Source organism: Aythya ferina, assembly GCF_964211825.1.
Source record: "Aythya ferina genome assembly, chromosome: 2".
Lineage (NCBI taxonomy): Eukaryota > Metazoa > Chordata > Aves > Anseriformes > Anatidae > Aythya > Aythya ferina.
This window is the reverse complement of record NC_140297.1, coordinates 124,742,800-124,766,331: the sequence shown is the minus strand read 5'-3', so window position 1 is coordinate 124,766,331 and position 23,532 is coordinate 124,742,800. Positions and strand designations below refer to the sequence as shown.

The following is a 23,532-nucleotide window of genomic DNA, read 5'->3' as shown; positions in this document are numbered from 1 at the left end:
GGACCGAGGGGAGGACCCAGGCTCACCTGAGGACGAGGACCATGGGGAGGATGCTCACTGCTCTGCTGCCTCCCTGCCCTGCCAAGTCCTTGCTGCCCCGCGAAGCTGTTTGGGAGTGATGGATGCTGTCCCCGTGCCAGCAGGGTGGTGGGGACAGCGGCCAGGGGCACCAGGGAGTAAGAGAGCTGGCAGAAAGCTGTTGGCTGGGGATCAACTCCCAGCACACTGCGGCTGCAGATGGAAAAGTCGGGGCTGCCCGGCATGGACGGCAAACCCGTCCATGCAGGAATGGGAGCCACCACCACAGTGACCCCGGAGCACCTTCCCCTGACTGAGATTCACAATTTCTGGGGCTGGGCACCAGCAAGGTGCTAGCTGCTTTCCTCCTTGGGAAGGACAGCCCCAGCTGCCTTGCCACAGACCTTTTTGAGGGAAATCTTCCCTGGGGCATGGAGAAAAGGAGCTGGTGTGTCCAGTGTGTTTAGGACCACGTCTGGGAGGTGAAACCCCAGCTGAGGACAGGGGAGAAGAGCAATCGCACCAAAGAGAGTATTGCAGAGGAAAGCCCACGCCAAGCAGGGCAGCTTGAAGCAGCGAGAGCTCTGTACTGGCTGTAGGCATCTCCTTGCAGAGTGCAGATGTGAACCCACTCGAAGTGACCTAAAGGGAGATTCCGCCTCAACAGGAAATTACTCTCAGGTTACTCTTGATTAGCTTAGAGACAGCTACGAATACAGGCTGCAGGGCTTTACACGTGTTCCTCCTTGCCGTGACACCCCCTGGGAGGCACCCTCGTTGCCCGCTCTAGGAGTCCGTGCGGTAGCTCCGGTGGCTGTCCCCGATGAGCTGCGTCTTCTCGGTTGCGTTTGTGGGCTGAAGCACAATAGGAGTCTCTCCATCTAAATCGGGGAGGGAGACAAAAATACTTTTAAGAATCCTTCCCTTGCTGCCAAAGCCAGGCTTCTCGCTGGCACCACCGCGTGTCATCTGCTGCCCTGGCTTGCGCCTTGATCTCAGTTTCGGAGACAGCTGTGTGCCTGCTGAAGAGGCAGCGATGTTCACGCCGAGTCTACAAATGCTCTTACACCTCGTCCGTGCTTAAGGTCAGATTTCGGGGTGACTATTGCTATTGTAATTGAACCGGACAATAGCTTTACCTGGTGCCCCGTGGGGATTGCAAGGCAGCGGTCCCTGCCTGCTCCAGTCGCAAGTGCTGGCTCCTGCAAACACGGGCACACAACGAGCGCCGCTGTGACTCAGCAAGCACTGACCTTGGCAGCGTTCGAGTGGGCCAGAAATGAGTCTTGGAGAAGGCAAAGTTAGCAGGAAAGAAAGAAGAGAGTTAAAAGGAAAGCAACATGTGAGCGGTAAAATCTCTGACAGTGAAGAAAGCACAGACATCCTGAAAGCCAGCAAGCTGTATGAAAATGCCAAATTGCATTCCGAAGCCCTATGTAATTTATTTTCAATGGAGTTTTGAGGACCATTGTTTTGACGAGCTTGGAAGTGCCCAAACCCCATACAGTCACTATATAACTGCTCACTGCTTCGTACTTTCTCATTCCATTTAGTTGTGCACTTGGTTTCCCAATATATCTGTAAAAAAATACATTTGTTGTTGAGCAGAGAAAAGTTGAGTCCTTACGGAGCTCCCCGCTGGCTGTTGTGTTCGCTCTGATAATGAACAGGGCTTGGCTGCCCTTCTCCCAGGCCTCCTTCCAACCCACCATTTTTTTGGGGGGGAGGAGGGCACTCAAGTCCAAGAAAGTGAATTTTAAAGGTTCAGCAATCTTGGTGAAGGTGCTTTCATACGAAAATCTTTCAACTATCCATCTTGAAAATAACACAGTTTTCAGAGTAATTGAAGACAAATTGCATTTTTTTTTTTTTCCAAATGACAGAATGTTTAGGAAAAAAAAACAACACAGCTGACATTTCCTCCTGTTTACATGCCAGTTGATGGGATGAATCACGGGCAGAAGATGTAACGTATAGGAGTAACTTAACCCAGAGCAGGAATCTAACTGCGTGCCATACGGCTTCCCCTCGGTGGGGGCAGAACCGCTTCGACTCTGTCAAGGTGAAAGGCAAGGATGATAAATGCTGAGCAGCTTCTCTGTATGGGCAATTCCTAATTTAGACGCAAGGTCAAAGACAGACATGTTTCATAACTTCTAAAAGTATATGAGTAATTAATGCCTTCAGCTTGGTGTGGTTTCGCATTATTTTGGCAGTTTCGATCCATTTTTAAGTTGCTGTGTGTTTTCCAGATCTCTGAGCAGCATTCCCTCCCACCCTCTGCTGCCTCCAAGTTGTTCATTTTTTGGAAGCTCGTTTGTGGAGGGCAGAGCCTAGCAGCTAATTTTGCCATGGTGCCCAGATGTGCAACAAGAGGACCCACTGAAAATCTGTCACCTTGCTCCCGGCTGATCTGCACACAGCGCTGAGCTGACACCTTCCCCAGGTCCTTTGCTGCCTGCGCCCTTCCGAGGTGTACGATGCTTTTTTATCAAAGCAGGGACCTCTGGTATAATAAACTGTACAAATATAGAGTGTTAATGGAGAGCTGCAGAATGGAGGTGCGGCAGGATTCACAGCTTAAACTGCTTTCTATAGATAGCTCCTGCTCACTGTTCGCCTACATCGATATCATATGGAGTGTGGAGGAGACAATGAAGTGCTAAAAACTTACTGCTTCAGAGTTAGGAAAGTACTTTGTTATTCTGGTTCTTTTTTCTTTTACTTTTTTGGTTTGTTTATTTTGGTTTTCTCTTATTCTTTTTCTCTCTCTCTCTCTTTTTTTTTTCTTCTTTCTTTCTTTCTTTCTTTTTTTTTCTTCTTACTTTTTCTCCCATATTTCATTTTCTGTAAAGTGAAAGTTGGTCTAGAAATGCTTTGCTTTGTTCTTGTGAGGATAACCAAACAGGAGAGGAGAGCAAACCAGACAAACTGTCTGAATGTGTCATTGAGGGCAATCCAAACTCAAACATCATCTCACCTGGGACCACAGAAGTCAATGGAAGGTTTCCCATAGACCTCAATGAAAGCAAAATCTGTCAGCCTGCACTGTGTGCAAGTGAAAACAATGAATGACTGCATGTCTGTGCTGCAGAGAGGTGTGTGATGCTTCTCTCTGTTAGTGCATTTTCTCAGGTCATCTGTGGCATTATGGAGTGATATTACAGGTTACCGGACTTTATGCATTTATAATGTCACTTTTTTTTTTTTTTCCCCTGAAATGCTAAAAAATGTCACATTTAAAATGTAATCATCCGAATACAAGATTTATTTTGGAAATTGATCTTCTTTTGTGCATTGTGTGGCAGCCAGAGTCCTCCTGTGATTCAAATCAATAGTCATGTGAAGAAATCACTGTAACCTAAGCACAGAACAGATCCTATGAATCCCTAATCTTAGTTCTTGTTGGTGATACTACCCATGGAAGTAAAAGCTGTAAAACAAATCTCCCACAGCAGACACTCAGCTAGCCAAGCACTTGAACTAGTCAAATATTTATTTGAATAAAACTTTTTTTCTAGAGGAATATGATTTTTTTTTTCAGAATTGAGGGTTTTGAAACAATTGTGTTGATTTAAGTGACAACTCGCATTGCTTTTTCCATTTTAAAGAATGAATCACAGAATTTTTGGCCTCACGTATCTTTATTTACTAATAAATTTGTTTTATGGTATGTTAAATCGGGGAATCAAACTATGTAGTACCTTGAATTTTGTTAAGGAGAAATGTGAGGGATTTCAAAAATGACTACTGTTGTGCCCTTTCAAGAAAGGAAAGTCCCTGCTCCCACAACATGCATGCTGCCTTTTCTGCACAGTATGACTGGCTGCAAGCAGCTCCCAGGGAGCGCAGCAAGAACTGGTGGAGACTTGCTCTCAGAGATTTTTAGCGTCAGGCACTGTGATGTTTTATCACCGTTGCATTCCTCAGAAAAGGAAGGGCTGATTATAAAATATTTGGGTAAATAAAAGTATGGCCTTAGTTTGGGAATCTACATTTTGACCTCAGTAAAAGAAGTTCTGGCTAGCAACAATATATAAACTTGGGACAGCAGGAAGCAAAGAAATTAATTACCAGCTAGAATGCTCAGTCTGTGGGCAGAGGGCATGCAAAGAATTTGGATCCTGATATGATTTTCTCTTCCAAAACGTAGTCTGCTGCAGGACTGATTACAGTGTGTTTCTGAATTACCTACAAGAGCATTTCTATTATTTACACAAAGGAAGGCATGAGTATTCATTTCTCTGGCCCAACATTTGAAAATGTCTGGTGGAAAAGCCCAATCTTTTCTATTCTAGGTCATCTGGTTCTTTTTGACCAGTATCCCTAAAATCTGGTGAGGAGAAGAGGGAAAGTAACTGCAGTTTGAGCTGGTTACCATTCTTTTCTCTAAATGAAGTGCCTATTTTCCTCTCAGTTGCAGAAAAGATGCTCCCTCCATCTTCTGTCATGAAGTTTTTACTTTTATATTTTATTATTATTATCATTATTTTCATTTGCTTTTAAGATGTAGAGAGTTCTACTCTGCTTAAGCAAGCTGGTTTTGATTGGCAAGGAATTGTAGCAAGATGGAAGAGAAGGCTAGGAAAGGTAGAAATAGCTAGTTTTCTTCAAGCCCTATCCAATCACTCAATATTGTCTTCAGAGTACCTAAAACATAGTGGTACTTTGCTGAACATGCAATTTATTTATTTGATTATTTATCTATAGGCTATCTAGGTGAGACTTGGTGGGAGTAAAGGGATGGGAAGATGGCCTAACGTTACTGAACTCATGTCAAGAAGCACCACTAGTGCTGGAAGGAGGGAGAACCTTTTTTTTCCTTCCTCTTCAGAAATTTGTCCTGGATTTTGAGAGACAGCAAAATGCCTGCCAAATTACAAAAAGAGGCAGGAAAATGCTACATTAAACATTTTTCCAAGTTACACCTTTGTATTTCTGACTTTGGTGTCATAGACCCATAAGCATCAAAACCCATTTTATATTTGCACTTTTCGGGTGCTTAATGTCTTACTGTGTATTACATTTATTTCAAATAATGCACTGTGGCTATAAAGCTTTCACTAACATATTTTTTTTTTGTTACCTTTGCACTGACTGACCAACTATGATCGATTTCTAAGCTGACTGTGTTTACCTTGATATGCTTCTAGGCAAAAACAATTTAAAAACAACACTCATTGGCATATCAGTTATATGAATAGCATTTGTTTCAGCTGCTACAGGTGTTTTGTTGCATATTTATGAAAGGGGTTATTTGTGTGTAAAGAGGGGAGAAAACTCTTCCTGGTACGGGAATGTGACATTTGCAGTTTGGCACTACTAGTTTAAGTATAATAAGCCAAGCCAAGAGGGCAACCTGCTGTGAAGGGGTCCTGCTGTCCCCAGCCTGTGATCCCTTCCTTGAGCTGGATTAGCACTTGCCCTGTCCTGCTGTGAGGCACACCAGGGAGTTAAACTGGCAGGGAGCTACCTGCTCTTTAATGAACATAACTTTTCATCTGAGTCCTATCCAAGATTTGGTTCCTGGTGAGGCAGCACAATTGCTGTGCCCAGTGCAGTAGAGAGGGAGCAGCTTGCAGGTGGAAGGGAAAGGGGCAGCTCCCACTCTGAATGTCTTAGGTTACTGCACAACCCTAAAGCTGGAAGCTCTGCATCTTTTCTTAAAGCCTTTCTTTAATGGGCATGGCCAGCCCGTTACAAAAAGTGATGAATTTTACCTGAGTAAAAACTGAATGTACTTTTTCAGGCAGGTGAGATGTGGCAAGCTCCAGTCCAGCTGGAGCCAGCTATGCATGTACAGGATCTGGGATATGAAGCAACAGGGGTATGGGGGCTAGAAGGCGAGCATCTTCTCTTCAGATGAGCCCTGAGACTTCTGGTGTTTGTGTCTAATAAAGAGATGGAGGAGATATTTAGTTATTAGTTCCGTAAGTTCAATTTTTCATTATCATGCTACTTGGGAAGTTCACTAGGTCACGGCGTTAGCTGGAGAGAATTGGCACATCTCCACGGCCGTCTGGAATCAGCCTCAGCACCGCGAGCACAACATCTGGCCTACAGGCTCCAGGGGCTGCTTTGAACAGCTTTGCTCCCCAGTGAGCCCCTATAATACACACCTCTTTCCATGTCGTTCTTAATTTGCTCTTCCAAATCTTCCGGAGACACACAGAACTCATACTCTTCCCCTTCAGGTGCTTTGGGTTTGCACTTTCCACAGCAGCAGTTGAAACAGCAGCAGAGGCAGCAGCAGAGGTAGCAGCCCGTCAGGAGGCCGCAGACTGCAAACAAGCCCTGGGTTGAAGAGAGCAAGAGGAAAACCCCGTGAGCAGTGACCTTCCCGAAACCCACAGCAGCCTCTTCAAAGAGGCTCTTCAAAGGGACTCAGGCTCCCACATGCGTGGTTCTCAGAGGAGTCCGACCGCCAGACGAGTGCCTAAATCAGGACCAGACCTTCCAGGGTCCTCCTCACCCACCAGCTCCTGTTTGACGCTCGGGACCACAGCCACAAAGAAGCCACCAACCAACAGGCCCCCGCATGCCCAGCTCCTGAACGCCTGTCTTCAGCTGACGGCCCTCAGAAAAAAGCTCCAGGCAGTATGCAAAACCCCACCCACCTTAAAATGACTCATTTCCATCTTAAAAATGACTCATTTGCCCGAGAACTTTTTTTTTTTTTTTTTTTTTTTTTTTGCAAACACTTATTTACTGGCAGGTTCTTGTCAATAACAAAGCCAAGAGAAAAAGAAGCGAAGACTCAGATGCATCCACACAACTTCAGGCACTGAACTAAGGCATCTAAATTAGGCCCGCAGTCTCCTCTGTGGGCTCCCCAGATAGGTGATGGGAAGCTAAAAGACCTTCCAGAGGGTGAATCAGCCCCAGGAGAATTTGCATTGCCCTTTGGAGGTGTCTCCTTCTCTTCTTTAGCCTGTGCAGAAGCAGAGAGGTGACAACTCCTAGGTTAGACTCCTTGGGCTGTGGTTTCTATGTCTGGGGAGTTAGGCATCAAGAAGCTCCCACCAGCATTGCCCCTGCTTGCTCCTGTCCCTGTCACACCAAGTGCAGAGGCTTCAGCAGAGCCAGGCTCTAGTATTACAGGTATCCAGGCTGCCCTTTACTAAATGCACTTATGTGCTTTTGCAGTTACTTCTTAGGTTCATAAGTAAACATGCTGGTGAAGAAGAAAGGAAGCATAAATGCCAGGATATTGTCAAATTTGACAATGAAGCTATGTAAATAACACTCAGTTATGTATGCATGTCTCAGGCAATGTTAGCACGGGCTTTGAAGGTAATATGATATTTACATGTGTAATATTTACCGTTTATGTGTTCGCAGGCTCGAGGCCAATGATAATCTATTCTACCCACAGATATATCAAGAGTGAACAGGATGCTTTTTTAAAAGACAAGGAGGACTCAGACATTTCTTTTTAAAATGTTTTCCTTCCAACTGACATCTGAAACTGTTAGAAATCTCAGAACCTCTAAAATAAGTTATCCGTCTGTTTATCGTTTATGCCATAATGGGGGAAAAAACAGCACAATGGATAGAAGGAAAAGAAGTATAAAAGTTTATCAAGTGAAATATATACGTGAATGTATTAATGATAAATTAATGATTCACGATTCTTGTATTTAAAATATTGCAGTTGATAAATCAGGAATCAGAAGAACACTGATGTGATCATTAAGCTGTCTTCATGGGAGAGGGAGAATTGCTTTTTGCAATAATAGATGAATGAACAACTCCTATGTCTGCCAGTGGATATGCAGTTCAAGTACCCACTACCCATGTTAACATGTTCCAAGTTTAATATGCCTGCTAAGAAGTCTGGCAGTTCCAAAAAAGTAATTTTCACTTTGCATTTCTGCTTTCATTTGGCTTTCTTTACTTCTAATGATACACCTCCTCATGATTGTCAGATTTTCTGAGGATGAGTGTGTTAGGGAAGAGGATTTACCAGGAATTTTGGTAGCTGAAGAAGAAGATAACAAGCAAACGCTGTGGTCCCTATCTTCTGCAGACCAGAGTGGAGAAAATTAGGGGTCCTAAGATCATCCGCAGTCAGACTTAAATAGTATTATGATGGATAATATAAAAATCTGAAGCTGACCTGGCATTTGTGCGTGAGAAAAAAAGAGGATTAGTGACCCCAGCTTGAAAAAAACAATTGGTGACCTGCTTGTGCTTTGGAGGTGGCAAGGTGTGGGATTAGGGGAGAGATAGAGAGAGACCACCTGTGACAATCCTCAGGTGCTGACTATTTGCATATTTTGGATTTTTCCTGGCTATTGTGCACAGAATTCTTAAAACTCAGGAAGCAGTGATTAATTTTGCTGGGACATTCAGCACCTCTCTTCTCACCTCCAGGATGCATCTCTCTTGAAACAATCCACACGTTCCTCCTTTCTGTGTTAGGGACTTATACTAGCTTCTCTCTGTACTCTCCGCTGCTCTCCTTATGAGTCAAAGCCACAGCAGTTATTTCCGTTCCTGATTTTCTGACCACAGAGGATTTTATACTTCATAAAGTCTCCACTAACAATCAGCAAGCAGAAGAGGAAATAAAAGCTAAATGTGATGAAAACTTTAATTATCAAGACTGTTAGAGGAGCCAGTACGGTTGCTCTCTCAGCTCTAAGGGAATGCTTCCAGGCACCTGAGGCCGAAGAAGAGGGTGAAAGGACAGCAAAGAGAACAGGGATGGACCCAGCAGGAACAGAAAGCAGCTGTGGCCAGGAGCCCAGCCGCAGGCAGACAGCCTCCAGGCTGCTTCTGAGGATGCCACCCCAACTGTGCAGGTGTCATTTCAACACTGGTGCTTTTTGTTCATTAGTTTCATTTGCAGTTTGGCATTTGAGCAGCTTCCATCTCATACTGATTCAGCCTACAAAATGTGGCTTCCTAAACCCACAAATCTGCAGTGAGGGGGCTATGAGGGCAGTAAAGCACTGCCCTGATCTGTCACGAACGCAAGAATGCACGTTCCATCGTTCTGAGATCAAAGCTGTCACAGCAGGTTTGTTTCACGCTGTACAACCCATTTCCCACTTGTTCCAGCAGAGACCTTTCTTTCCTGCTTTTTATTGTTGGAAACAGGTGGGGAGAGCATTGGTTTTGCATATTTGCAGTTCTGTTGGTTTGTTACATTTCTGTAACATTTCAATATCTGCTGAAACACCAGAATTTGACATATAGAAACATCAGAGGATAACAGTGACATAAGCAAGCACATGAACACAACTCTTTTATCACAAGAGCACTCCATGAGGTGTTTTTCCTTGAGCAATATGCCAGTTTTTGATGCATCATTCTCTTCCTTTCCTGATCTCTTCCCCCACTCCCCAGTTCTCACCTTTTCTTCCACTTCCCTTCCCTCACCCCCTCACCAAGAACTGACAGGGCACGTATATGACACCATAATCCCACAGTGTTATGTATTATTATTGCTTACTTATGCTGTGTGCTATATATAGCAAAGAACACGGCTAAATTTGTACTGTAATAACTTATTAACTGGTTGTCACATAAGTGGGACTTCTCATTTTTGAACAATGAGTCACTTTTATTTAGTCACTACTGAAAAGAAAGTCAAAATTAACCTGGAGCACCAGATTCAAATCTAATTAATGTCTGGAAGTGTTACAAAACATGTGCTTTATTTACCAAGTTAGAAAGAAAAAGAAAACATTCTATATTAGCCCTCTTCTGAGCTGATGCTACATCTGCCACTGTTGATTTTCCCAGATACTTTATTGTTTAATTAAGCTTTTAGTAGTGTTTTACATCCTGATCCTACTCTTTGTTAAGCCTGTATGACAACCATGTTTTTCAGGGGGTTCCCGGTGTATATAAGTATCTTTGTGCATTATGATGCCTGCTTTTCAACAGAAAATGACAGCTTACCTTTGCCCACCAGCTTGAGAGCATGAAGTATGTGTTAACATTTTCCTCACCAAACTGCTCTGCCACATAGAGCCCTAAGGATCCATACTTGTCATAAATGTTTCGCTTGGACAGATCAGTCAGCGTTGCATGAGCATTGTTTATCTCTTTAAATTTTTCTGCAGCCTCTGGATTGTCAGGGTTCTTGTCAGGATGATATTTCAGAGCCAATTTTCTTCAACATAAAAAAAAAAAAAAAAAAAAAGGAAAATAAACATGGGTAGTGTGTGCATATAACGTGTGTATATGGACACATATAAAACATTACAAAATACTCTAGCAGAGGCATAATTATTCTGAACAGTACATTCAGCCTGGACCTTCTTATTTCCAGTTCTAACACACACAGAACATTCAGTGAAAGGAAGGTGACACAAAGTAAGTGAAAATGAAAGTTTTTGTGAAAGATATGTGCTGGTTACACTAGGCATGAACATTGTGCCTTGATACCTCATCAGCTATCAAATTAAGGGAGAAAGCGATACATGCTGGAAGCACAGATTTTAGCCTGGTAATAAATCACAAGCATTTGTTGCATTATGTATGGCAGCTGATTTGCATCATTTAGCAGGTTTCAACAAAGATAAAGATTTTGTAAAGGTTGTTTAAAAACATGTTTATCCCATCAAAATGGTCTTTATTGCAAAGGAAATTCAGCCCTTGCTTGTCTATCAATAGTAGCTATATTAAAATATAGTAAACAGTGTCTGTGTTTGCAGAAGCCCAGACAGTGATGATGAAAAACAAATTTAGGACTTGCAAGAGAAAGGAAGCGTATTTCTGAAGCACAAGATGGAAAAGCATAATGAGTTAGCCCCAATTTCCAATGCCTGTCTGAGTCTACTTCATCACTGCCACACTTAATGCCTGTCCCTAAGGTAGTGGAAGCTGATTGTTGGCCGTTTTGAGCTGTTTATGCCGGTGGAAAGCCTTTGCCAGGACAGGTCTTGGTACTGTCTCTTTTCTCTGACTGTGCTCATTGCTACAGAATTAGAGTACAGATACAGCTGGAAAACAACCATGTGGGACTGTTGGCTCACAGACGGCACTGGGGAATCAGACTTGGGGAATAAAGGGTTTGCTTCCAACCACGTTGGAGCAGTGTGAGCTCACATGTACCTGCAAAGCAAGCATAGACGTAAGTGTATCTTTTCGAAAATCTCCACTCCCTTTGTAGAGGTGGCAATAAAATTTTCCAAGGACATTTATTTAATGACTAGTGCTGACCTCTAGTGGCATCAAAAGTGATTTAATAGAGTATTCAATTCTGTCATCCTCACCTAAGTCAAGCTATGTTGTATTTTTAAATGTTCTCTCAGAGTGTTTCAGGAGCTAGTCATGACCATTATGCCAAAATAAGTAAGTAAACAAATAAATTAATTGTGGTGTGAAGGCAGCGTGCCCACACTTGCTCTAACAAATTTATCCTCTGAGTGGGATACTGATTGACTTTCTACTGAAGTCCCAGCACTGGTTATCCTCCCAGCAAAATGTAAGTGCTTTGCTCTTGATGACGGTTCCAGTCCTGGAGACATTCTGCCAGTATAAAGACTGATATGAGCCTGAGAATAGCCTCTGACAACAATATCTTTAGTTCTATACACTGAACTCAAATCATCTTCTCATAGATCATAGCTGACTCCTTAAAAATGTCTCTAATAGCATCAGTAGCTTCATGTTCAGTCATAGCTAGTATATTGTGCATATGGTACCTTAAATATAATAAAAGATGAAATAGAAGAACTGGAAAAACAAGCTAATTCTTGCATGACTAATGACATAATGTGCCAACCAAGTATTTAAGTAGCTTATGCAATCTATTCCTTTTCTTAGCTGAAAACAAAACCTAGCAATTAGAATGAAAAATGGGAGAGGCATTTCTTTCAAAACTCATGCTTGGCTGGAGGCATCAGACAATCAATCTCTGGCCCTTCTTCCTTTTCCCACAACTAACAGCCCCAAAGACCTCTTCTGCCCTCTTCACTTTCCCAAAAATCTCATAAGAATTTGAATGCAATGTCATTTCAAAGAGGTGAAAAAATATTAGTTATATTAGTTACATACTTACTTTAGCTTAGTATTGGGAAAACTCAATAAAAATATCATGCTAACTACTCCCTGCACAAGAAGTCATACATGTATACTAATTGGTGATGATTTAGTAGTGGGTCAGAGATCTATATACTGCCAGTGTGATTCATATGAGTGAGAGAAAGGACTCCATTAGGTTCAGCCCAAGAAACAGTAAAAGTAAGGACAAGAACAAAAATAAGGAAAAGAACATGACATGACAGCCTTCTGTGATAGGGTTACAGCACTGGTGGATAAGAGAAGAGAAAGTAACATCATATACCTGGACTTATGCAAAGAATATGACACTGTCCTGCATGCCATCCTTGTCTCCAAGTTGGAAAGACATGGATTTGATAGACAGACCACTCAGTGGGTAAGGAATTGGCCGGATGGTTTCACTCAAAGACTTGCGGTCAATGGCTTAATATTCACAGAATCACAGAATCATCTAGGTTAGAAGAGACCTCCAAGATCACCTAGCCCAACCTCTGACCTAACACTAACAAGTCCTCCACTAAACCATATCACTAAGCTCTAAATGTAAACGTCTTTTAAAGAACTCAAAGGTGGAGATCAATGATGAGTGGTGTTTGTCAGGGATCTTATTTAACTATTTAACATCCTTGTTGGTGGCAGGGACAGTGGGATTGAATGCATCCTCAGCAAGTTTGCAGATGACACCAAGACGAACGGTGCAGCAGACATGCTGGATGGAAGCGTTGCCATCCAAAGGGACTTTGACAGGCATGAGAGGGGGCCCTGTGTGATCAACAGGCAGTTCAACAAGGCCAAGTGTAAGGTCCAACAACTAGGTTGGGGCAATCCCAAAGAAGAACACAGGCTGGGCAATGAGTGGGTAAAGCACAGCCTTGAGGAGAAGGACATCGAATGTACCAGTGGATTAAAAGCTTAATGTGAGCCAATTTGCAACCCAGAAAGACAACTGTATCCTGGGCTGCATCAAAAGAAGTGTATCTAGCAGGTCAAGTTATGTGACTCTCCCCCTTTTGCTCCCACAAACCATTCTATGATTCTGTGAAATAAGAGAAGGTGTCAGCTATACAGAAGTTTCCCCGTGAGTCTCTTGGAAGTGAAATGTCTAGGTAGGTAGTAATAGTTGTTCATTTTGAATACAAAAGGGAAGAAAGCCAAAACAAAACAAAACAAAAGAACAACAACAAAAAAGAGTAAAATGAATTCTGGCCTCCTTCTTATACCAAACACAAAACTTTAAGTCAATTCAGATTTTTCTCATGATGAATGGTCTCTTCTTCTCCGCTGACCACTGTAGCCCTTGATAGCAGAAAGCAATGTGACACTTTTGGGAGAGATAAGTGAGAAAAAGGAAATGAGAAAAAGGAAAGACACAACTATTCCGCAAGAAGACTGGGACATTCAGAGAAAGGAATTTGGAAGAACACCCTTGGCATTTCTGTTAGTGGTAGGCTTAGAGTGTGAGCTGAGATCAGGCTGATTGTGCTACACACACAGTCTGCTGGAGGTATATCTGGGTGGAGAGAGTGCATATTGGAGGCAGGAAAGTGGGTGTAAAAACAGTGCAAAATGAATGGAAAATGGAGTGGTATAACTCATACTCCAGCCACTCCATCAATACACAGCTGGTAAAGCAGGAGATTATAGGTACTCTTGCATGGTTATCCTTCACTTGTTTGTTCAACTCCATTGTGAAGAAGTACCTTTTTGGCTCTTGCACAGATACCGTGACACCTTTGCCACCTTTCAAACATCCACACCTGCACAGCAATTGTGAGGTCAGAATGGGGAGACTGAGGTAAGAGTGCTGCTCATGGTCAAGAGTGAGAACGGGACAAGATTCAGACACAGATCTACAAAGAAAGCTCGGTAGTGGTGTGCATGCAGAATATCTGAGGTAGGCTACTTGAGTAAAAAGGGCCAGGCCCAGATTCATGACAAAGAGGCAAGTAGAAATGCAATTACAAGGTAGAAAACATGCTCCAACACAGCTCACAAAAAGCAGAAAGGGCAAGACAATGAGTTTTAAAGATTATCCATTGCAGAAGAAAGCAGGACATAGAAAAGCTGCACAATGGTCTTACTATAAAGGGCATGTCTTTAAAAAAAATCAAAGTAGACTAAGATAACAGAGAGATAAATGCTTGGAAAGCTAAAATAAATTCAATGAAAAAAATGACCAGGTATGAACAATACACTTGTTAGGTAGGTTGTCCATCACGAAAGAGGGTGGGAGAGTGGCTTAGGATGGTGTTTGATGATTTGTTCAACATCACTGGTATTGGAAGGGAGTTTGCATACTAGAGGAGTTTTTGAGGAGTGCAAATACTCTGCTCAGTAACAAGCATAAGAGTTTGAGAGATATCTAAAGGTTGTATTTCCCAGAAAGTCTCTGTGATTCCTTCGATAGCTCAGCTGGTAGAGCGGAGGACTGTAGGCTCCCATGCACGGCCATCCTTAGGTCGCTGGTTCAACTCCGGCTCGAAGGAGTGCCCTTTTGGCTCTTGTCCAGGCCACGGGCTGGCTGACTGCGAGCAGGCGGCTGCTCAGGGGCCGGCCGTGGGCTGGGGAATTAGCTCAAGTGGTAGAGCGCTCGCTTAGCATGTGAGAGGCAGCGGGATCGATGCCCGCATTCTCCAATGCTTTTCCGTCCCCTTGCCTGCTCATCAGGCCTGCGGCAGTGGGGACGCGTGTCGTCCGTACTGGGGGGCTCTGGAGAACCTGCGCAGCGTCTGGGCTGCTGCGGACGGACGAGGACGGCATCCAGTCAGTCAGCCTGCAGGCCAAGGGCAGCACGGGCTGGAGCAGGAGGGAAGGGATTCTCCTGCGCCACTAATGGGCACGCGATCGACGGCATCAAGAGAAGCACGACCTCGTGTAGGCCTCAGTGTGCGAGGAAGACGTTGAGCAAGTGCTGCAGGCTGAGAAGAAGGCCACCGTCGGGACTGCGTGACTTGGGAACACGTGCTCGCCGAGGACGCTTCGATGAACGGGGGCCTATCCAGAGCCTGGAGAAGAGTGGGCTTTGTGGGGAGGAAAGCAGCCCCCTTTCTCGGCGTCGCTTCTTGGGTCGTTGTCGATGCAGTAGGGCTCGTCCTTTTTGTCCGGCCATTAGCAGAAGAGCGCGGAAGAAGGAAGCCCTGTTGAAGCAGGAGGGGTGTCCCAGCGTGAATGTGGGAAAGTGGCTTTTGCACTGAGGAGAGTCAGGCAGCGGGTGAGGGTGGGCAGGGGCTCTGTGCGGTCCGCCTGCGTGAGTGGTCGTGAGGCGGAGGCGCTAAAGCCCTGCCACAGGCGGTATTACCGGCCGAAGGTGGGAGCTGTTGGAGGTAGCGGTTGCACTCTGCGCATGCTGAGGACAGAGTGTGTGTTGCCCTTGTGCGCAAGGCGAAGCCGTGAGGGGTTGTTTGGGGTGTTGCGGAAGTGTGGAGGTTGTTAGTGAGAAGATGGGTGATGGGTGTTGTTTTGTGAGCGTGTTGATGGGAGGTGAAGTGAGAGGAGGGCAGAAGGTTCCGGCGAGTGGTTTGAGGCGGTAGCATTCTGTTTGTGTGTGTGTGTGAGGAGAGGGCAAGGAAAGGGTTTGTGTGTTTCTGTGTTTCTGTGTCCGTGCCTGTAGTGAGGCAAGCGCCTGAGGCGTGCGTAGAGGTGTGTTGGTGTTGTAGGGTAGTGTGTATGGAGGAGGAGTTGTAGCAGAGTGGTGCTGCTTAGTTGTGGAGGCGGGAGAGGTGCGTGAGGGGCGTGTGAAGGGCGTGTTGCCGGGCAGGTGTCTGTGATTCCTTCGATAGCTCAGCTGGTAGAGCGGAGGACTGTAGGCTCCCATGCACGCCCATCCTTAGGTCGCTGGTTCAACTCCGGCTCGAAGGAGTGCCCTTTTGGCTCTTGTCCAGGCCACGGGCTGGCTGACTGCGAGCAGGCGGCTGCTCAGGGGCCGGCCGTGGGCTGGGGAATTAGCTCAAGTGGTAGAGCGCTCGCTTAGCATGTGAGAGGCAGCGGGATCGATGCCCGCATTCTCCAATGCTTTTCCGTCCCCTTGCCTGCTCATCAGGCCTGCGGCAGTGGGGACGCGTGTCGTCCGTACTGGGGGGCTCTGGAGAACCTGCGCAGCGTCTGGGCTGCTGCGGACGGACGAGGACGGCATCCAGTCAGTCAGCCTGCAGGCCAAGGGCAGCACGGGCTGGAGCAGGAGGGAAGGGATTCTCCTGCGCCACTAATGGGCACGCGATCGACGGCATCAAGAGAAGCACGACCTCGTGTAGGCCTCAGTGTGCGAGGAAGACGTTGAGCAAGTGCTGCAGGCTGAGAAGAAGGCCACCGTCGGGACTGCGTGACTTGGGAACACGTGCTCGCCGAGGACGCTTCGATGAACGGGGGCCTATCCAGAGCCTGGAGAAGAGTGGGCTTTGTGGGGAGGAAAGCAGCCCCCTTTCTCGGCGTCGCTTCTTGGGTCGTTGTCGATGCAGTAGGGCTCGTCCTTTTTGTCCGGCCATTAGCAGAAGAGCGCGGAAGAAGGAAGCCCTGTTGAAGCAGGAGGGGTGTCCCAGCGTGAATGTGGGAAAGTGGCTTTTGCACTGAGGAGAGTCAGGCAGCGGGTGAGGGTGGGCAGGGGCTCTGTGCGGTCCGCCTGCGTGAGTGGTCGTGAGGCGGAGGCGCTAAAGCCCTGCCACAGGCGGTATTACCGGCCGAAGGTGGGAGCTGTTGGAGGTAGCGGTTGCACTCTGCGCATGCTGAGGACAGAGTGTGTGTTGCCCTTGTGCGCAAGGCGAAGCCGTGAGGGGTTGTTTGGGGTGTTGCGGAAGTGTGGAGGAGGTTAGTGAGAAGATGGGTGATGGGTGTTGTTTTGTGAGCGTGTTGATGGGAGGTGAAGTGAGAGGAGGGCAGAAGGTTCCGGCGAGTGGTTTGAGGCGGTAGCATTCTGTTTGTGTGTGTGTGTGAGGAGAGGGCAAGGAAAGGGTTTGTGTGTTTCTGTGTTTCTGTGTCCGTGCCTGTAGTGAGGCAAGCGCCTGAGGCGTGCGTAGAGGTGTGTTGGTGTTGTAGGGTAGTGTGTATGGAGGAGGAGTTGTAGCAGAGTGGTGCTGCTTAGTTGTGGAGGCGGGAGAGGTGCGTGAGGGGCGTGTGAAGGGCGTGTTGCCGGGCAGGTGTCTGTGATTCCTTCGATAGCTCAGCTGGTAGAGCGGAGGACTGTAGGCTCCCATGCACGGCCATCCTTAGGTCGCTGGTTCAACTCCGGCTCGAAGGAGTGCCCTTTTGGCTCTTGTCCAGGCCACGGGCTGGCTGACTGCGAGCAGGCGGCTGCTCAGGGGCCGGCCGTGGGCTGGGGAATTAGCTCAAGTGGTAGAGCGCTCGCTTAGCATGTGAGAGGCAGCGGGATCGATGCCCGCATTCTCCAATGCTTTTCCGTCCCCTTGCCTGCTCATCAGGCCTGCGGCAGTGGGGACGCGTGTCGTCCGTACTGGGGGGCTCTGGAGAACCTGCGCAGCGTCTGGGCTGCTGCGGACGGACGAGGACGGCATCCAGTCAGTCAGCCTGCAGGCCAAGGGCAGCACGGGCTGGAGCAGGAGGGAAGGGATTCTCCTGCGCCACTAATGGGCACGCGATCGACGGCATCAAGAGAAGCACGACCTCGTGTAGGCCTCAGTGTGCGAGGAAGACGTTGAGCAAGTGCTGCAGGCTGAGAAGAAGGCCACCGTCGGGACTGCGTGACTTGGGAACACGTGCTCGCCGAGGACGCTTCGATGAACGGGGGCCTATCCAGAGCCTGGAGAAGAGTGGGCTTTGTGGGGAGGAAAGCAGCCCCCTTTCTCGGCGTCGCTTCTTGGGTCGTTGTCGATGCAGTAGGGCTCGTCCTTTTTGTCCGGCCATTAGCAGAAGAGCGCGGAAGAAGGAAGCCCTGTTGAAGCAGGAGGGGTGTCCCAGCGTGAATGTGGGAAAGTGGCTTTTGCACTGAGGAGAGTCAGGCAGCGGGTGAGGGTGGGCAGGGGCTCTGTGCGGTCCGCCTGCGTGAGTGGTCGTGAGGCGGAGGCGCTAAAGCCCTGCCACAGGCGGTATTACCGGCCGAAGGTGGGAGCTGTTGGAGGTAGCGGTTGCACTCTGCGCATGCTGAGGACAGAGTGTGTGTTGCCCTTGTGCGCAAGGCGAAGCCGTGAGGGGTTGTTTGGGGTGTTGCGGAAGTGTGGAGGAGGTTAGTGAGAAGATGGGTGATGGGTGTTGTTTTGTGAGCGTGTTGATGGGAGGTGAAGTGAGAGGAGGGCAGAAGGTTCCGGCGAGTGGTTTGAGGCGGTAGCATTCTGTTTGTGTGTGTGTGTGAGGAGAGGGCAAGGAAAGGGTTTGTGTGTTTCTGTGTTTCTGTGTCCGTGCCTGTAGTGAGGCAAGCGCCTGAGGCGTGCGTAGAGGTGTGTTGGTGTTGTAGGGTAGTGTGTATGGAGGAGGAGTTGTAGCAGAGTGGTGCTGCTTAGTTGTGGAGGCGGGAGAGGTGCGTGAGGGGCGTGTGAAGGGCGTGTTGCCGGGCAGGTGTCTGTGATTCCTTCGATAGCTCAGCTGGTAGAGCGGAGGACTGTAGGCTCCCATGCACGGCCATCCTTAGGTCGCTGGTTCAACTCCGGCTCGAAGGAGTGCCCTTTTGGCTCTTGTCCAGGCCACGGGCTGGCTGACTGCGAGCAGGCGGCTGCTCAGGGGCCGGCCGTGGGCTGGGGAATTAGCTCAAGTGGTAGAGCGCTCGCTTAGCATGTGAGAGGCAGCGGGATCGATGCCCGCATTCTCCAATGCTTTTCCGTCCCCTTGCCTGCTCATCAGGCCTGCGGCAGTGGGGACGCGTGTCGTCCGTACTGGGGGGCTCTGGAGAACCTGCGCAGCGTCTGGGCTGCTGCGGACGGACGAGGACGGCATCCAGTCAGTCAGCCTGCAGGCCAAGGGCAGCACGGGCTGGAGCAGGAGGGAAGGGATTCTCCTGCGCCACTAATGGGCACGCGATCGACGGCATCAAGAGAAGCACGACCTCGTGTAGGCCTCAGTGTGCGAGGAAGACGTTGAGCAAGTGCTGCAGGCTGAGAAGAAGGCCACCGTCGGGACTGCGTGACTTGGGAACACGTGCTCGCCGAGGACGCTTCGATGAACGGGGGCCTATCCAGAGCCTGGAGAAGAGTGGGCTTTGTGGGGAGGAAAGCAGCCCCCTTTCTCGGCGTCGCTTCTTGGGTCGTTGTCGATGCAGTAGGGCTCGTCCTTTTTGTCCGGCCATTAGCAGAAGAGCGCGGAAGAAGGAAGCCCTGTTGAAGCAGGAGGGGTGTCCCAGCGTGAATGTGGGAAAGTGGCTTTTGCACTGAGGAGAGTCAGGCAGCGGGTGAGGGTGGGCAGGGGCTCTGTGCGGTCCGCCTGCGTGAGTGGTCGTGAGGCGGAGGCGCTAAAGCCCTGCCACAGGCGGTATTACCGGCCGAAGGTGGGAGCTGTTGGAGGTAGCGGTTGCACTCTGCGCATGCTGAGGACAGAGTGTGTGTTGCCCTTGTGCGCAAGGCGAAGCCGTGAGGGGTTGTTTGGGGTGTTGCGGAAGTGTGGAGGAGGTTAGTGAGAAGATGGGTGATGGGTGTTGTTTTGTGAGCGTGTTGATGGGAGGTGAAGTGAGAGGAGGGCAGAAGGTTCCGGCGAGTGGTTTGAGGCGGTAGCATTCTGTTTGTGTGTGTGTGTGAGGAGAGGGCAAGGAAAGGGTTTGTGTGTTTCTGTGTTTCTGTGTCCGTGCCTGTAGTGAGGCAAGCGCCTGAGGCGTGCGTAGAGGTGTGTTGGTGTTGTAGGGTAGTGTGTATGGAGGAGGAGTTGTAGCAGAGTGGTGCTGCTTAGTTGTGGAGGCGGGAGAGGTGCGTGAGGGGCGTGTGAAGGGCGTGTTGCCGGGCAGGTGTCTGTGATTCCTTCGATAGCTCAGCTGGTAGAGCGGAGGACTGTAGGCTCCCATGCACGGCCATCCTTAGGTCGCTGGTTCAACTCCGGCTCGAAGGAGTGCCCTTTTGGCTCTTGTCCAGGCCACGGGCTGGCTGACTGCGAGCAGGCGGCTGCTCAGGGGCCGGCCGTGGGCTGGGGAATTAGCTCAAGTGGTAGAGCGCTCGCTTAGCATGTGAGAGGCAGCGGGATCGATGCCCGCATTCTCCAATGCTTTTCCGTCCCCTTGCCTGCTCATCAGGCCTGCGGCAGTGGGGACGCGTGTCGTCCGTACTGGGGGGCTCTGGAGAACCTGCGCAGCGTCTGGGCTGCTGCGGACGGACGAGGACGGCATCCAGTCAGTCAGCCTGCAGGCCAAGGGCAGCACGGGCTGGAGCAGGAGGGAAGGGATTCTCCTGCGCCACTAATGGGCACGCGATCGACGGCATCAAGAGAAGCACGACCTCGTGTAGGCCTCAGTGTGCGAGGAAGACGTTGAGCAAGTGCTGCAGGCTGAGAAGAAGGCCACCGTCGGGACTGCGTGACTTGGGAACACGTGCTCGCCGAGGACGCTTCGATGAACGGGGGCCTATCCAGAGCCTGGAGAAGAGTGGGCTTTGTGGGGAGGAAAGCAGCCCCCTTTCTCGGCGTCGCTTCTTGGGTCGTTGTCGATGCAGTAGGGCTCGTCCTTTTTGTCCGGCCATTAGCAGAAGAGCGCGGAAGAAGGAAGCCCTGTTGAAGCAGGAGGGGTGTCCCAGCGTGAATGTGGGAAAGTGGCTTTTGCACTGAGGAGAGTCAGGCAGCGGGTGAGGGTGGGCAGGGGCTCTGTGCGGTCCGCCTGCGTGAGTGGTCGTGAGGCGGAGGCGCTAAAGCCCTGCCACAGGCGGTATTACCGGCCGAAGGTGGGAGCTGTTGGAGGTAGCGGTTGCACTCTGCGCATGCTGAGGACAGAGTGTGTGTTGCCCTTGTGCGCAAGGCGAAGCCGTGAGGGGTTGTTTGGGGTGTTGCGGAAGTGTGGAGGTTGTTAGTGAGAAGATGGGTGATGGGTGTTGTTTTGTGAGCGTGTTGATGGGAGGTGAAGTGAGAGGAGGGCAGAAGGTTCCGGCGAGTGGTTTGAGGCGGTAGCATTCTGTTTGTGTGTGTGTGTGAGGAGAGGGCAAGGAAAGGGTTTGTGTGTTTCTGTGTTTCTGTGTCCGTGCCTGTAGTGAGGCAAGCGCCTGAGGCGTGCGTAGAGGTGTGTTGGTGTTGTAGGGTAGTGTGTATGGAGGAGGAGTTGTAGCAGAGTGGTGCTGCTTAGTTGTGGAGGCGGGAGAGGTGCGTGAGGGGCGTGTGAAGGGCGTGTTGCCGGGCAGGTGTCTGTGATTCCTTCGATAGCTCAGCTGGTAGAGCGGAGGACTGTAGGCTCCCATGCACGCCCATCCTTAGGTCGCTGGTTCAACTCCGGCTCGAAGGAGTGCCCTTTTGGCTCTTGTCCAGGCCACGGGCTGGCTGACTGCGAGCAGGCGGCTGCTCAGGGGCCGGCCGTGGGCTGGGGAATTAGCTCAAGTGGTAGAGCGCTCGCTTAGCATGTGAGAGGCAGCGGGATCGATGCCCGCATTCTCCAATGCTTTTCCGTCCCCTTGCCTGCTCATCAGGCCTGCGGCAGTGGGGACGCGTGTCGTCCGTACTGGGGGGCTCTGGAGAACCTGCGCAGCGTCTGGGCTGCTGCGGACGGACGAGGACGGCATCCAGTCAGTCAGCCTGCAGGCCAAGGGCAGCACGGGCTGGAGCAGGAGGGAAGGGATTCTCCTGCGCCACTAATGGGCACGCGATCGACGGCATCAAGAGAAGCACGACCTCGTGTAGGCCTCAGTGTGCGAGGAAGACGTTGAGCAAGTGCTGCAGGCTGAGAAGAAGGCCACCGTCGGGACTGCGTGACTTGGGAACACGTGCTCGCCGAGGACGCTTCGATGAACGGGGGCCTATCCAGAGCCTGGAGAAGAGTGGGCTTTGTGGGGAGGAAAGCAGCCCCCTTTCTCGGCGTCGCTTCTTGGGTCGTTGTCGATGCAGTAGGGCTCGTCCTTTTTGTCCGGCCATTAGCAGAAGAGCGCGGAAGAAGGAAGCCCTGTTGAAGCAGGAGGGGTGTCCCAGCGTGAATGTGGGAAAGTGGCTTTTGCACTGAGGAGAGTCAGGCAGCGGGTGAGGGTGGGCAGGGGCTCTGTGCGGTCCGCCTGCGTGAGTGGTCGTGAGGCGGAGGCGCTAAAGCCCTGCCACAGGCGGTATTACCGGCCGAAGGTGGGAGCTGTTGGAGGTAGCGGTTGCACTCTGCGCATGCTGAGGACAGAGTGTGTGTTGCCCTTGTGCGCAAGGCGAAGCCGTGAGGGGTTGTTTGGGGTGTTGCGGAAGTGTGGAGGAGGTTAGTGAGAAGATGGGTGATGGGTGTTGTTTTGTGAGCGTGTTGATGGGAGGTGAAGTGAGAGGAGGGCAGAAGGTTCCGGCGAGTGGTTTGAGGCGGTAGCATTCTGTTTGTGTGTGTGTGTGAGGAGAGGGCAAGGAAAGGGTTTGTGTGTTTCTGTGTTTCTGTGTCCGTGCCTGTAGTGAGGCAAGCGCCTGAGGCGTGCGTAGAGGTGTGTTGGTGTTGTAGGGTAGTGTGTATGGAGGAGGAGTTGTAGCAGAGTGGTGCTGCTTAGTTGTGGAGGCGGGAGAGGTGCGTGAGGGGCGTGTGAAGGGCGTGTTGCCGGGCAGGTGTCTGTGATTCCTTCGATAGCTCAGCTGGTAGAGCGGAGGACTGTAGGCTCCCATGCACGGCCATCCTTAGGTCGCTGGTTCAACTCCGGCTCGAAGGAGTGCCCTTTTGGCTCTTGTCCAGGCCACGGGCTGGCTGACTGCGAGCAGGCGGCTGCTCAGGGGCCGGCCGTGGGCTGGGGAATTAGCTCAAGTGGTAGAGCGCTCGCTTAGCATGTGAGAGGCAGCGGGATCGATGCCCGCATTCTCCAATGCTTTTCCGTCCCCTTGCCTGCTCATCAGGCCTGCGGCAGTGGGGACGCGTGTCGTCCGTACTGGGGGGCTCTGGAGAACCTGCGCAGCGTCTGGGCTGCTGCGGACGGACGAGGACGGCATCCAGTCAGTCAGCCTGCAGGCCAAGGGCAGCACGGGCTGGAGCAGGAGGGAAGGGATTCTCCTGCGCCACTAATGGGCACGCGATCGACGGCATCAAGAGAAGCACGACCTCGTGTAGGCCTCAGTGTGCGAGGAAGACGTTGAGCAAGTGCTGCAGGCTGAGAAGAAGGCCACCGTCGGGACTGCGTGACTTGGGAACACGTGCTCGCCGAGGACGCTTCGATGAACGGGGGCCTATCCAGAGCCTGGAGAAGAGTGGGCTTTGTGGGGAGGAAAGCAGCCCCCTTTCTCGGCGTCGCTTCTTGGGTCGTTGTCGATGCAGTAGGGCTCGTCCTTTTTGTCCGGCCATTAGCAGAAGAGCGCGGAAGAAGGAAGCCCTGTTGAAGCAGGAGGGGTGTCCCAGCGTGAATGTGGGAAAGTGGCTTTTGCACTGAGGAGAGTCAGGCAGCGGGTGAGGGTGGGCAGGGGCTCTGTGCGGTCCGCCTGCGTGAGTGGTCGTGA

General features: G+C 49.7%; 1 protein-coding gene across 1 annotated transcript in view; it reads right to left on the bottom strand.

The window, feature by feature from the left end:
• Nucleotides 1–672: 672 nt before the first annotated feature.
• DNAJC5B (DnaJ heat shock protein family (Hsp40) member C5 beta) overlaps nucleotides 673–23,532 on the bottom strand; it is a gene marked incomplete at its 5' end in the record, with an annotated part of 39,741 nt that continues 16,881 nt past the window's right edge. The window contains 3 exons of the mRNA XM_084510547.1: nucleotides 673–899; nucleotides 6,138–6,312; nucleotides 9,931–10,144. Coding sequence (XP_084366673.1) covers nucleotides 805–899; nucleotides 6,138–6,312; nucleotides 9,931–10,144 — 484 coding nt within the window. The 3' untranslated portion in view covers nucleotides 673–804. The remainder of the gene's footprint in view (nucleotides 900–6,137; nucleotides 6,313–9,930; nucleotides 10,145–23,532) is intronic.